This window comes from Hemibagrus wyckioides, linkage group LG08 (genome assembly GCF_019097595.1).
Source record: "Hemibagrus wyckioides isolate EC202008001 linkage group LG08, SWU_Hwy_1.0, whole genome shotgun sequence".
NCBI classification, from domain to species: Eukaryota; Metazoa; Chordata; class Actinopteri; order Siluriformes; family Bagridae; genus Hemibagrus; species Hemibagrus wyckioides.
In genome coordinates this window covers 27,503,123-27,517,886 of record NC_080717.1, presented here as the reverse complement: position 1 = coordinate 27,517,886, position 14,764 = coordinate 27,503,123, and the positions used below count along the sequence as shown (strand labels likewise).

The 14,764-nt window shown below is 38.2% G+C and overlaps 1 protein-coding gene across 4 annotated transcripts in view; it reads left to right on the top strand.

The window, feature by feature from the left end:
- The first annotated feature begins 5,923 nt into the window (after positions 1–5,923).
- kiaa1549la (KIAA1549-like a) overlaps positions 5,924–14,764 on the top strand; it is a 68,507-nt gene continuing 59,666 nt past the window's right edge. For 2 of the 4 annotated variants that reach the window (XM_058397781.1, XM_058397783.1), the window contains exon 1: positions 5,924–6,529. In XM_058397781.1, the coding sequence (XP_058253764.1) occupies positions 6,373–6,529 (157 nt within the window). In that variant the 5' untranslated portion in view covers positions 5,924–6,372. The remainder of the gene's footprint in view (positions 6,530–14,764) is intronic. The other 2 variants (XM_058397782.1, XM_058397780.1) reach the window with 1 other exon arrangement.

Below are 14,764 nucleotides of genomic sequence, written 5' to 3'. Positions count from 1 at the left end.
TTTATCCGGCCGATACAACGAGCTCGGGTTCAACGTGAATGCGCGATAAGTTTCCCGGTGGCCATTTTTCTCACGGTGTTGGTGTGGAAATCGTCTCACACACGTATTCTGCTCTGTCTGAGGAGCAGCGCTTAAACTAGTGCCTTTCAGATGTGCTTCAGACCTTTATGTCCTGTGCGCGCGCACACACACACACACATATGCACACGCACACAGCGACCCAGATCTTCTCGCTTGCGAGGTCAGTTAAAGTGTTGTATCTTGTGTTGCGTGTGTTCTTGACTCTCTTGGACCTCTTAGTGTTGAAAAATTAGTTATGCACTGGTTTCCAGTAGTGTGTGTGTGGTGCGAGCATGTGGTGTGTGTGTGTGTGTGTGTTTTCTCTTCACTATAGTTTCGTCTTAGGTAGCGTTTGTGTCACTTGGCAGTCCCATGCCAAACATGCAATGCAGTGACGTCTTCACGTGAGATTTTTGTTTTTTAAATCCGTACATTTCATTAGACTTTTTCTTTTAGCGTGTGTGTGTGTATCTTTTTTCCTTTTTTTTCCCCTTTTGGCTAAAACCCAACAACAGAAATCCAATAATGAAATGCTATCAGGGATCAGCACTGTTCCGCTGACGTGGTCCTCTGTCCCGTACTGAAGCTTTACATTAACACTGTGATTGTAATAAGCTTTGGATTAAGCTTCTTCATCATCCTGCAGTTTACCACCTCGACCTGCCCTCCTTTTTGGGGGGTTTTTTCTCCAGCAAACTCTTTCTTCGACGGGACACAACATTCATACCAATGTGCACGTTATTTGCTTTAATGTACTTTAGAGATTTGGTCCAAAAAGAAACGTGGTTGTGGAAATCAGCCACGAAATCAAAAACTCATTTCACTTTTTCTACACCATGTTATTACGCATGTAGCACTAGGGACAAGTACACATCAGAAGTACACACTTTGTACAATTATGCATTACATCATCTCTTTTTTTTTTTTTTTAGTTGTAAACCTGCATTTAGACCGACCAAAAACACGTCAGAGACAGAGAACTCAAATGAAACGGGTGTAAGTGTGGCGGTCTGGGAAAACCAGTCTGGGGCGTCTGCTGTGAAATGCTTCTGAAATGTGCTTTGTGTGTAGTTGTTTCTCCAGAACTTTCATGAAAATAAATGAAAGGTTTCATTCTAATTTAAATTGCGACTGCTACTTCTACACGCCTCGCCCAATCGTAAGATTTTGATGAACAGGTAGACATCTGTGCTGACAAATTCCCAACCCGGAAACGCATCATCTCTCAAGTCTTCACTTTATTTCTAATCCTCCACAGTAAATGCCCGCTCTGATTCTGCAGCTCAGACCACTTAGAAAGAAAAAAAATGTTTGTCATTTGGTAAAATCTAAACCTGTCTTTTAAAGTAGAGAAGTCCAAAAAACAAGAGGTAAAAACCACAATTTTCAGCAGCAACGTCTGATAAGTTTTCCCAGCTCACCCCACACACACACACACACACACACACACACACTGACTGATAAAGTACACCCATCATACCAAACAACTGTATTTGGCTTGTTTTGTATTTCATTGTGTTCTCTCTCTCTCAATTTTTTTTTTTTCTTTTAGAGACGTGTGTACAGAAATTCAGGGTCTTGGTATTTGTCACATGTGCTACTGTATACCGGTTTCTGTCCTGATGTTTGGGTTTGATCGCTTTAGAGCTATTTAACCTCCATTTTTTCCTGCAGATATTTTTCATAGAAGTTAAATCTCACTGCAAGTTATCAGAGAATAGATTTAGACTTCAGAGTAAGTGGACTTGATTTATTAAATCTGAACTGTTACTGTTTTAATACATGTAGGTTTTTTGTGGCTTTCTAATTCGTTTTTTGCTTCGGATTTATTTTTTACGCTACATTAGTTTGCCATGTAGCCATTGCACTGTGCAATATTCAGTATATGAGGACTGGGAACTCTTGTGTGTTTTTTTTTGTTTTGTTTTTTTGTTTTTTAAGTGTCTGTCTTACAGTTTTCGGTCATTATTTCTCTGGTTCTCAGTGATTTCTATGTGACCAAGCCTTATGTACTTTGTCACAAAAAGCGGGTTTCCTGGTGACTATTTGGTGAGTGTCAAATTAAAGAAATTATGGTGTATTGTCAAAATTCACTTTGAGTTAAAATATATATTGCTGCAGGCAATTTGTCTCTGTGTCCGTTTTTCAGTCTGCTTTTTAAATGCATCGTCCCTTTCCTGTGACATTTAATGGAATGTCTTAGCGCACGGATTGTTCAGCCGAGGACTAGTCTAAGCAACTAATGTAGCATTGGATAAATAAATATGTTCAGTTTGAATTAGTTGATTAGCCCAAATTTCAATTTTCCTCCTAACATTAAACACAGATATACTATGTTGTCATAAGTTTTGGGACAGCTCTCCGAATCATTGAATTCAGAGTTTGCGCTCTTAGTTCCAGTGAAAGGAACTCTTAATGGGGATGACCCCTTCCTGTTCCAACATGACTGTACACCAGTGCACAACGCAAGGTCCATAAAGACATGGGTGAGTGAGTTTGGTGTGGAGGAACTTGACTGTCCTGCACAGAGTCCTGACCTCAACCCCATAGAACACCTTTGGGATGAATTAGAGCGGAGACTGAGAGCCAGACCTTCTCGTCCAACATCAGTGCCTGACCTCACAAATGTGCTTCTAGAGGAATGGTCAGAAATTCCCATAAACACACTCCTAAACCTTGTGGAAAGCCTTCCCAGAAGAGTTGAAGCTGTTATAGGTGCAAAGGGCGGGACAACTCCATATTACATTCATGTGCATGGAAAGGCAGACGTCCCAGTTTTGACCTGGGGAGTTAATACCCAAGTTATATAGAATTTTAAAGCTGATAAAATACATTAATTAGTAGGAAAGAAATAATGAAATAAAAATTATAACGATAATTAAGTAAAATGAAAATAACTCGTGATCAAGAAAAATAAATATTACTAAATAAATAAAATGAATATTATTAGATTTATTATTATTATTGCTTATTATTAGGAGGGATGAATATATGGATAGGCGCCAGGAATTAAATAAATCAGCAAAAACGACTGAACAGTGCCCTCTTGTGGCTGAAGTTGAAATCGCTTTACAGACAAGTCACACGCAGAGCACGTGTGAATGAACCTGTACTTGCGGTTTTTCTCTACATTATATTCCACACCCTTTTCACATTGTTTCATTCTCCCTAATGTCCACTCATTTTTCAGCACATCATTTATTTTAGTTGAATTTGCATGTGCAGACGACATGAATCACATGAAAAACATGAACGTGTGAAATGTATGTGATTTTTTTTGTTTGCAAATAAAAACAACTTAAGCCTTAGATAAACATTATATATTTAATTAGAGTTATTGTAAGTATGGGTTTAGCCAACTGCACTGCATTAAAGTGCATTTTGAAATTTTAACATAATGGAGGAAATAGTTTATATAGACTATATTTTAACCCTTTATCTTATTATATTTACACATTAGGGGTAGTAGAAATTCAGGGAGGGAGGAAGGGGGAAAGGAAGGAAGGAAAGAGAAATGAAAGGAAGGAAGGAGAAATGAAAGGAAGGAGAAAGGAACAGAAAGAGAAAAAGAAAGACAGACAGACAGACAGACAGAAGGAACGAAAGAAAAAGAAAGAAGGAACGAAAGATGAAATTGTCTGTATATTGCGGTTTGCCTTTTTAATGATTATATCCACCAGAGGGCGCTGTTACCGATTAACGTCACTATATTGATTCACTTTACTGATTCGACTCATTCAAACAAATCTTGGTAAATGAATCGAGCTCGGAATTGAGTTTTGATTCGTTGCGCAGTGAACATAAATAACGGTCGTTTTCCATCAAATCACATTCTCTCGCCCTGAAGAGAACCCGTTATAGCATTAACGTTCAATGCCGTGTTTTATTCCATAAAATACATGAAAACATAATGTTTTCAATAACAATTTCACAAAATAATTTGTTTAGTAGTAAAAGTAAAGGTGGACTTTTGTGTAGCTAGATTCCAGAACCTTAGCATCCTGCTATAAACCCATCATTAACGACAAGCCTGTTTGTCTTTTGTTTGTTTGTTTGTTTTTAATATCATGATGTTCGTTCACACATTGTCTGTGTAAAGCCTAGAGGTATTACAAAGCAATTCTGTCCTGTAGGAAAACTCGAGAATGGAACATACTGCGTGAAACAATAGCATTAGCAAGTAGCTGAATGCAAAATCAGAGTTGCCATGGAAACTAATGATGCTGCTCAACATATCACCGTAATAATATTTTAGCACTTAATGTGTTTAGCATTTTTATGGTACCACAGTGCTGTTGTCATATCTGATACATCAGAAAGTATTTCTACAGCAACAACTAGCGTAGCGACACCGTGGCTGTTCCACATAATCGAAGACTGATAATATTTTAAAACAAAGAAAAACCTTCAGCCTTCTTGTTGCTATGCTAACATCAAAATGTGAAATCTTGGATTTGTTACTCTACCTTAAATTTACTGTAATGCAAATTGTAGCGCACATAATGGCAAATATTTTGGCTAATGTATTTTTCTTTGTAGGTCGCGTGCAGTATGTAGCGATTAGCTGTCCATATATTTTTCCCATATAGGAAGCGGAGAGATGTGAAACCCGGGGAGTTTGTTTCCTCTTATTAGTGGTATAAAGAGTCATTAAGGGACCCGGGACCACTGAGGGGCCCAATGATGATTAAAAAAAGAAGACACAGCTAACATTTGGTGAAAAGGTTTATGTATTAGCCAAACGGAGTGAAAAAAATAGACACTGTAAATCATGTAACAAAATTAGCTGACTAATGGCATGAAGAAGTGTTGATCTAGGGTAGGGGGGAAAAAGCAGATGTCAAGAAATGAAAACAAGGAAGAAATTAATGCTAGTTAACTGGATTTAGCCAAGTGGTTTAGCAGCAAGAGTCCTGCTTGGAATGTTAAAGGCTAACTAGCTCGGTTCTAGAGTAAGAAATGTTAAGCGAACACATGTTTAGTTGCTAGCTTATTAGTTGCTATTTAGCTTATTTAGTTGCTAGCTTATTATTTAAGTGATAATTACATGAATAAGAGTATTGATGCACTGAATATCAGACACCAATGCTAGAACATTTCGATTATTTTTGCTCCGTCAAGAAAAATAGTTCCGCAGCCCGACATGCCAACCCACAGTGGTACGTTTAGTCACAGGTTTCAGTGTGATGGACTATTGCTAGAGTCTGAGTTTATGTAACGAACACACATAAGCAGAGAGACAGAAACAGTGACATGTCCCTGTACTATTTATCTAATTATCACTTGCACTCACTGCTTTTCCAATCAAAGAAATAAACACTCAGGTCATTTTTCAGTTGTTAGAACTTACTGAAAGTGAAGCGGCAACATTTTTAAGCAGGAATCAACTTCACTATACACTCTACCGTCCACTTTAATAGGAACACCTGTGCACCTGCTCATTTAGGCAGCTATCCAATCAGCCAATCATGTGGCAGCAGCAGCACAAAAACACGGAAAATCATAAAAGCAGAGTACGTGTTCCTATTAAAATGGACAGCGAGTGTATATATGACTAGCTAAGCTCTTCCCCAACACCTGTCGTGTTTAAATAGAATTCTTAGCTCAGGTTAAACTGCTTGCATCTATTTATGCAGATTATTACATTATGCATTAAAAAAAGGAATTTTAGTCAAAAGAAGCAGAAGAATGAAAGCGCTTTGTAATTTATTATTTATATTTTAATAGTTCATACATACAGGATATCAGGTCCTGCTGAATTTAAATGAATAATGTAGATGTGTTTTGGCCTGTCGAACTCTTGCGAATCAATTTGTCTAATTGAGTCACTTGAGAGAGTCGTTCACAGAAACGATTCCTCAGTAGAAAAGGCCCCCGCTCCGTGTTTTGCGCGTCAGATGCGCACTTGAGATCTTTCACTTCTCATTTTTATTAGCAGCACGTCGTTGTGGTGGGATTTTTTTTTCTTTTGCAGAGCCGTGCGCGCGAGCGCGGTGTGTGAGTGTGTGTGTGTGTTTGTGTGTGAGTGTGTGTGAGTGTGTATGTGTGTGTATGTTTGTGTGTTCCGGATGAAATGAAATGCGCCTTTTTTATACGCGCTGAAATGATGCTCGGTGTGAAGGCGGCTCGGTTCGATACGGACTCTCTGCCTTAACGCTGCCTTTAAACTTTCCCATGCTGGCCATCTAAAAACCCAGCGCATTCGGACACGGACTCGGACACAGCCTCGGTCTCACACACCGGAGCGGACACGTCCCGATCCAATGCGCGTTTCGTTTCCGCGCGTCCAGGCCCGCACGCCAACACGTTCACATGGCCTCGAGAAAAGTGCCCGTGGTGGGAAGCCGAAGAGCGGCGGGGTGGTGGAGGGAGACGAGGTGTCCGGAGCGGCCGGGCTCGGTGTGGCCACGGTGTGTGATGTGCGCCGGGATCACACTGCTTCTCCTGCAGCCTGCATCCGCCAGACACGGTGAGAGACAAACCTGATCCCGCTGCTGATCCTTCTCCTGACAACCTGTTTGAGTCCAGAGCATTCTGGGATTTTTTTTTCTTTACAGTTACACTGAGCTCCTCTGAATCATTCAGTGATTTTATTGGGGAAAGAGTCGCAGCCTTAAAGAGCGCAATGCGCCACATCAGGCTTCAGCCTCTTTATCAATACAGTTCAGTTTTATTTTCTATACCTGTATAACAACAATCAAAAGCAAGAAACATTTACTGTAGGTAAATAGAAAAATAGCTGCAGTGTGTGTAAACACTTCCTTTCCTCACGAGGGGGAAATAAAGGCGCCTACGTGTTGAGAATAAATAACACTGGATTTGCGCGCTAGTCATTATTATGATTATTATGATGATGATGATGATGATTGTTATTATTATTAATCATTATCAATTCGTATATTTATTAGAAATATTCTTGCGATCACACTGTTAATGTTAATATCTTGCTTATCTTTATTTATCTTTATAAATTTACACACATAATGAATTAATTTTATTCTTTTAAAAGGCATACATTTGTTTATATATATATATATATATATATATATATATATATATATATATATATATATATATATATATTTAAATGGACATTTTGATTACTGTATATTGGCACACACACACACAGACACGGGTACACTATATATGGAGAGTTGAGGCTGCAGTCTTCACACACACTGCACATAACATATCTGTAAAGAACATGTGGACAAAAACAACATGGGCTTTTTGTTTGTGTGACGAACTGGTGCAGTGTGTGTGTGTGTGTGCATTTGTGTATATGCACATCTGTTCTGGCCTCTGCCTTTGTCTCCTCGTCTCCTCCCGGTTTGCTGATTTGCACATCGTGCAGATTGAGTGGACAGTCAGAATATTTTCTGTTCAGTCTCGGTTGATTATTGGGAAATTTCTGCTTCTGCTGTTGATGTGAGCTTGACCTGGGGTTTGCAGTCACGTCATTCCCACATCATTTCTCACTTGTCCTATGTAAAGCAAAGACAATGATATAACCTGCATTGTAAGACTATAATCATACACACACACACATTCACACACACACAGTGCTCGAGATTATATACATGTAGATTATAAAGTATTGTTCTGTTCCATAATGATCAGCTTCAGTATTTGATTTTGTTCTTCAGCTGCTTGCACATACCCGATTCAGCTCGTTTGGTGCTCATGGCTTTATATGAGCTGAGTCAGATGAGGAAGTGCAGGAGAAGAGGACAGGGAACTGTGGAGTGAATGTAGTTTCCACTGCTGCGATTAAAGTAATCAATACACTGACAGTCAGTCAGCTCGTACATACGGTACATGGAGTCTACAGCCTGCATCTACCTTTCCTGCTGCAGTAAAAGTTCACGCTTCCCGTCGTGTGATAACGACTTCACGTTCAGGTTTTATCACAGACGTTCATCAGACACACTAATCACCACTGATGCTAAGTGAGTAATTGTGCTTAGTTGGATCAGAAACCTGCAGCCACATTGGCCCTTTTGCGGTTGAAACTGCTTAGCTAAAACGAACTTCGATTAACGACGGAGTCATTACAGCATGCATTCAGAATTCTCATTTTCAGCAGTAGTCTGATATTAAGGCTCTGAGATTCATCTGATACCAATCCGATTTTAACATCCTCAGGGTAACTGAGCCAGCGCTAAGCTTCCGTTGCTAAGTTTTGTGAAATAATAGCTTTTTGTCCTTGGTGACCTGTAGACAGCACAAAGCAACCTAATATTTAGATTGCAAAATGATTATATTAATAGAATTCATTACTTTTATTTTCTCATGGACTTTATTAAATGAAATGTTATCTGTACATGCACTGGGTGGCCAAGTTTTTTTTAGTTTATTATTATATATTTTTTAGCAATAACTCTTATTATTATTATTATTATTATTATTATTATTATTATTATTATTATTATTTTCTTTATTGTTCTCTAATGCAGCACTCATTAGAGTGTACATGGAATCCTGTGCCTATGACTTTTTGTATCTTTTTTACTTTCTCAGAGTAAAATGGAAATAATCTGCAGTTTTTAATCTTTTCTTTTTCTCTGGGATGTCATTTAGCTTGAAAAAGGCGCATGAATCATACCAGGGGTTTTCAGTCACTTCCCTAAAGGGCCATTATGGATTCAATTCAGTTCAATTCAGTTCATTTGTATAGCAGTTTTAAGAGATGGACATTGTCTCCAAGCAGCTTTACAGAAGTATAGAAACAGAGAAAAATGATAAAGTTTGAGTTAAGTAACTGTTTTATGCCTATTTTATCCCTAATGAGAAGCCTGAGGTGGCGGTGGTGAGGAAAAACTCCCTGAGATGATATGAGGAAGAAACCTTGAGAGGAACCAGGCTCAGAAGAGAACCTCATCCTCAAGTGGGTGACACTGGGCAGGAAATAATGTAAATGTAAATAATGTCCTTTATACAACAGCAGCCAAGAGCTCTTGAGGAACAGGTCAGTGTACTTTCTGAGTTTGTTACAGACTTAACACTAATTCCTTGCTGTCGCAAGCTGACAGATGTAATGGCAGTGGATAAAGGTAGGAACTCCAACCCAGCAGATGGGTTAGGGTTAGGGTTAACCTGACAGTTGATCAGGGTCTAAGATGAAGTGATGAAGCAGTGCTCCTGTGCTCCTGCGTGGATGAAATGAAAACCTAACCCTAACCACACCCTTTGGCTCTTTGTGTATAAGATTGAAGACCTTTATTTTACAGCTTTATTTATATCAAGCTTTATATATTCAAAAGTACACTATATCCACATTTCTTCATATTAAATGGTTAGGGGTTAAGAGTACCACCTCAGTGACAAAGAAAGGTGAAGATTAGTACTGTTTTTTCTATCAATTATATATATATATATATATATATATATATATATATTAATCACACTACTGGAATATATATTGTAATTCTTTGAATAAAGACCTAACACCAAAATGTCTTAGTAAAAAAGTGATAAACAGTGTGAGTGTCTTCAGGCTAATTTGTTCTCCATGTAAACAATAAAGTACATCCGTAAGACCTTCTCGAACTTCTGTAAATGTAAATGTAATGAACAGAGAAGACAAGACAACACCTTTAACCGGTTACATCAATGATATTTCACATCACACAGCAACAGAAGACTGGAGAAGGTCCGCTCGATTGTTAAAACAATGTCATGTGGATACTGTAGATTTGTGCTTAAGGACTGCTGCTGTAATCATAAAGACTGTCTTGTGCTCATCACAGGACTCTTACCTTTACTATCTTACACTCAATACTGTTTATTTTTACACATGTATATGGTATAATCCCACTATCCAGAAGAGGATGGATTCCATTCTGATTCTGGTTCCTCTCATTTACATTTCTGGCATTTGGCAGAGTGACTTCCAGTTTATCACATTTTATACAACTGAGCATTGGAGGGTTAATGGACCCAGTAGTGCCAGGTTAGTGGACCTGGGATTCGATTCGAACTCACAACCTTCCACTAAGTAGTCTAATACCTTAACCACTAAGCTACCACATCCCACCTTCCTGAAGTTTGTTCCTAATGTCATCACAGCAAAGTTGGTGGATGGTAGCACTTCAAAGATTTTCAGAAAGCATAAAGGTGGCTTTGGACTTCAGTTGATACAAACAGACTTGCTAAGGTGCTTTAGGACAGTTACGTAACAGTACAGTTTTGGCTTACGGACACGTTTTGCACTTGTCTCCATCAGTGAACAGCTGATAACTTCAACAAGGTAGACTTCATGTTAAAACTAGAATTCATTTCATGGTTAAATAACTGCACTATTTGACCATATAGTACGTAGTTATAGAAGATTTATGTTCGTACTCTCCCGGGTCACCCAGATGAGGAGTCTAAAGGTTTCTTCATAATATTCAATTCAATTTATTTGTATAGCGCCTTTCACAATGGACATTGTCTGAAACCAGCTTTACAAAAGAAGAGAAACAGACAAAGGAGAGTGAAAAAAAACCCCTAAATAACCAAAAATAATAATTAAATTAAATTATTAAACTATTTTATCCCTATATCCTTTTATCATCTCAGAGATTTTCCTCACCACTGTGCCCTCTGGCTTGCTCACTGGGGAGCAAGTGATAAATTTGTAAAATTTCTAATCGATATCCCGAATTTCTATGTTTCATATATTCCTCTGAAGCCGCTTTGCGACAATTTCAGTTATTAAAAGAGCTCCACAAATAAAATGGACATGAACCGAACATCCAGATTTCAGTAAAGCCGTTTTGTGACTAATGTCGATCGTTAAAAGCACCACACATATACAACTCAACTGAAAATGAATTCGATCAGGTCAGATCAGTATGAGGTCCAGATAGAACGCTGTATCAGTTTGAAAATAAAAAAAAAAGGGAATGCTGCATGCTTAATTTGGAGCGATTATACTGCGTTTCTTTTTATCTTTTTTTTCTTTCACAGAGCATCCAAGTTCATTAACGCATCCTTCACTAACACATTCTTCGCTAGCGCATGTATCAGCACCGGCTCCTGTTTTTGGCAGAGTCTAAGCCTGTGTGTATCTTTAGACTAGATCCAATCTCACTAGCACATGGATTTGTTCTTCAAGTAGACAAGAACTTCTGTAACGAAGTAAAACTCAAACATATAATTAACCTAGTTTTAATAACCTTTTTTTTTTTTGAGCATTTTAACGCGTGAATTTTGATACTGGTTTTCTTTAATGATGTAAAAAATCCATCTTGATTTCCATAATCCTTTGCCTTGGGGTTATGAAAGCTTAAGCTTAGCCTACATTCAAGCAGTAGTTAAGATGTGTGTGAAAGATTTTACGTGTACACAAACCAGAAGCTTTTTACCCGAATATCGGAAATGGCGAATTCGAGTAAGTAAGAGCTGTTTAATGGAGGAATAGTGTTGCGTTTATTTTCGATTAGCCTACACCATAGGATTGCAAAACTTTCATGCTAACGCTACACGGTGTCATATGGACAACAACATCAGAACTGTGTCGGATTTGACGAGCTGATCTAGCATTGCAGAGCTTAAAGGAGGTTGCTTACACATTCTTCACCTCGTCTTTATCCACACTGGCTGTATGTGTGTGTGTGTGTGTGTGTCTTCCTGGAAACACGGCCGTTGGTTTCCTTCAAAGCCTCCATAGTGATGCTCCAGCGAGTCAACAGCGAGCCTACTGTGCTGTGTTGCCATGGGAACTGATCTGCCTAACATTTTTTTTCCCCTCCTTGAGAGGAGAGAACTGAGTGTATTATCAGAATGACAATGATGAACTGTGCTGGTTGATTTTTTTTCTTTTCTCCCTTACCCTTGTGTGTGTGTGTGTGTGTGTGGATGTGGATGGACCAGTGATTAGCTTTATCTCGCTTCCAGATATGCACGGAATGGATCCTTGTTTCATTCGATCTCCCTAAAGGGATGCTTTGCCACCTGTCCACTCTGTGCTATATTCAGCCTCTCACACAGCACCGGACACTGTTACAGTAGACACACGGGTCAGACCGCAATTCTATTTCAGCTGCATTATGACAAGGTGCATCCCAAATCGCATACTTATGCACTGTCCAACTCCATTGTGCAGTATGAATAGTCAGTAGTGTGTTCACACTGAAAATTCCAATAATAATAATAATAACAAGAGGAAGTGCACTTCAAGTACCTAGATGTGCAATTGTTAATAAAAACCAAGAGTGCAATTTTGGACACTAAACACTAACAGTTTTGCTTATGTAGAAAAATATTTTCATGATGGCAGATGATACTTTTGTGTAGTTAATATTACAAACGTCTTTTGCGTTTGACGTCATTCACCATCGACTGGGAAACAGATTATACGTCCGGTTAATAAACGACCTTTAGTAATTCAACCCTTCTAATGTTCATACACTAGGCGTTAGAATACATAGTGCATAGTGTAAGTGTTGTACATCATTTGGGACACAAGTTATGTTTGTGTAACATGGTGCATGATTTTGACCAAATAATGTTTTTGAATAAAACAACTAGATGGATAAAGTGAGTTGTTTGATACTCATAAACCCCACACTGACTTCCTCAGGGGTTTTCAGCTAAAAGTTCTAAAGGTCAAGATACAGAATGGTCCAAAAAGTCCATATAAGCAACTGGCTATTACAAGAGAATTTAAAAATGATGCTAAGGTAATGAAGAAGTATTGATTTACTTTAATGAAGCTGCTGATTTGTATCTTGATTTGCATAGTCCTTGCCTCAGAGATAAAAAAAAAGAAGCTTAAGCTTAACCCTCATTAAAGCAGTAGCCCAGACTTTTTGTTTTATTTAAAATAATTTTCCAGCTACTCCAGCAAGTCTGAGTGTAATATTTTACCTGTAGCCTAAAACAGAACCTTTTTACCCTTTCATTTGAAATGACTTCATTATATTGAACCACTTGAGAGCTATTTATTGTTAGATTTGGAGAAACCTCACTGGGACCCTTCAGGGGTTCGGTACTTCAGAGAGGCCAAATGAAATGTCTGCGGATGAAATGAAAAGTCTGCGAAAACTCGTCGCTTTCTCGATTCAATCCAGTGCCGGTGAAGAGCTGTAACAGAGGACGTGCTAGAGAAGCAGGGATGGTTCGTGTTACACAAAACTAGACGAAATGTTATGGCTAGGTTTTTTTTATTATTCTTATTATTATATTTAATTCATGATTGTCTTTTTCCAGTTTCTGAATCCAGGTCTGGAGCCAGACCTCCAGATGATGTCAGTTGGTCTTGGTTCTGGTTATAGTATGAGATAACATTTCAGTAAGAATGTCAGGCTTGTTTAAGGGAAGTCTGCAATTTAAAGACATGCATTTCAAAAAGTATGGAAGTTATAGATATATATATCGGGAAAAAAAAGTAATTTCTTGGCTTCCTTAAGGTACGTCAAATTTTATTTTTTACTATATTTTATTTTTATTATTTTACTTGAATTGCAAGAAACCCAATGATTAAAACAAAAGTTTTGAAAGTACTTCATCAGGAGAAAATGTCTGAAAAGGTCTGGGATTGTTGTTAGTATTATTTTTTAACATGAAAAAAGATAGAGCCCCAAATAAAAGCAAATTGTTGAGGGTTTGTATAGTTTTTTATTTCATTTTATGCAATTTCATTTTTATTTTTTTTTGCAAGTAAAGAAATAAAATGGAAGTATTATTATACGAACAAGCAAACTAGGACATCACAAATCTAATCTAGAGAACATCAGTTCTCTTTCCTTTGAAAGGCTTATTCGTTGCTCATATTTGCATATCTGGTACCTGATTGGATCTTCTGTTTTATGACACAACAATCCTGCTTTTATCCCCAAGTAGAGGAGGGTTTTTCTGAAGCGGTGTTAACTCCACATCACGGTGTTAAATGTGTACAGTGTGAAATGATGTTAGCGGTTTTCGAATGTTACTGCAAGTTGCTTAGCAACAGATACCCAATCAGGATCTGAACAGCGCCTCAGTGCCTCATATCACGTGAAAATCAGGACGTAGCAACACAAAACCGCTCGGTAGTGTCAGACGGCAAAACACTGAACATTACGGAAGTGCATGGTCTAGCAAGGGGGGAAATAAAACGCCTGGTCCACTACATGATAAACTTAAAAAAAAGCTTAAAAAGCTGTGAAATATGACCATGCCTGCTCAGGCGCAGAACAGCAGACCCTCAGTGATATGAAAGCGTGAGACAGGCCATTATTTAAAGTGGGCAAATGCTCTGTTTAACCACTCATAGTTTTAAATAAGAAAGTTAAGCCAGGGTTTAGGAATGTACAGTGTAAAGACATCAGATATAAAGAGCTAGGATTAATTGTTAACCCGGGTAAAGTATGAGCAGTGTGAAACCTCAGACAAGATAACCCAGGATTCTGTTTACCCAGAGTTTACTAAGAACCAGAGAAACTTTTACAAGTGTATAAAGCCCTTTGAGGCAGTTTTCCATTCTTTTTCTTTATTAAGCACATAATACATCCTCTAAAAAGTTTTAATCATGTAAAAACTTCCTATATTCTGAATAAACTATTTTTAGATTGATGTCATCCAAAGTGAGAGCAACTGACTGGAACGACCGCGAGCAGCAGTTTGGCCTAATCTCCAACCCTACTGGTTTCTACTTATAAAGAGCAATTTTCACTAGAGCAGAATTTAACCTCCTAATGGCCTTGTCTTAATTTTAGAAAGTCTCTTCCTCTCTTCA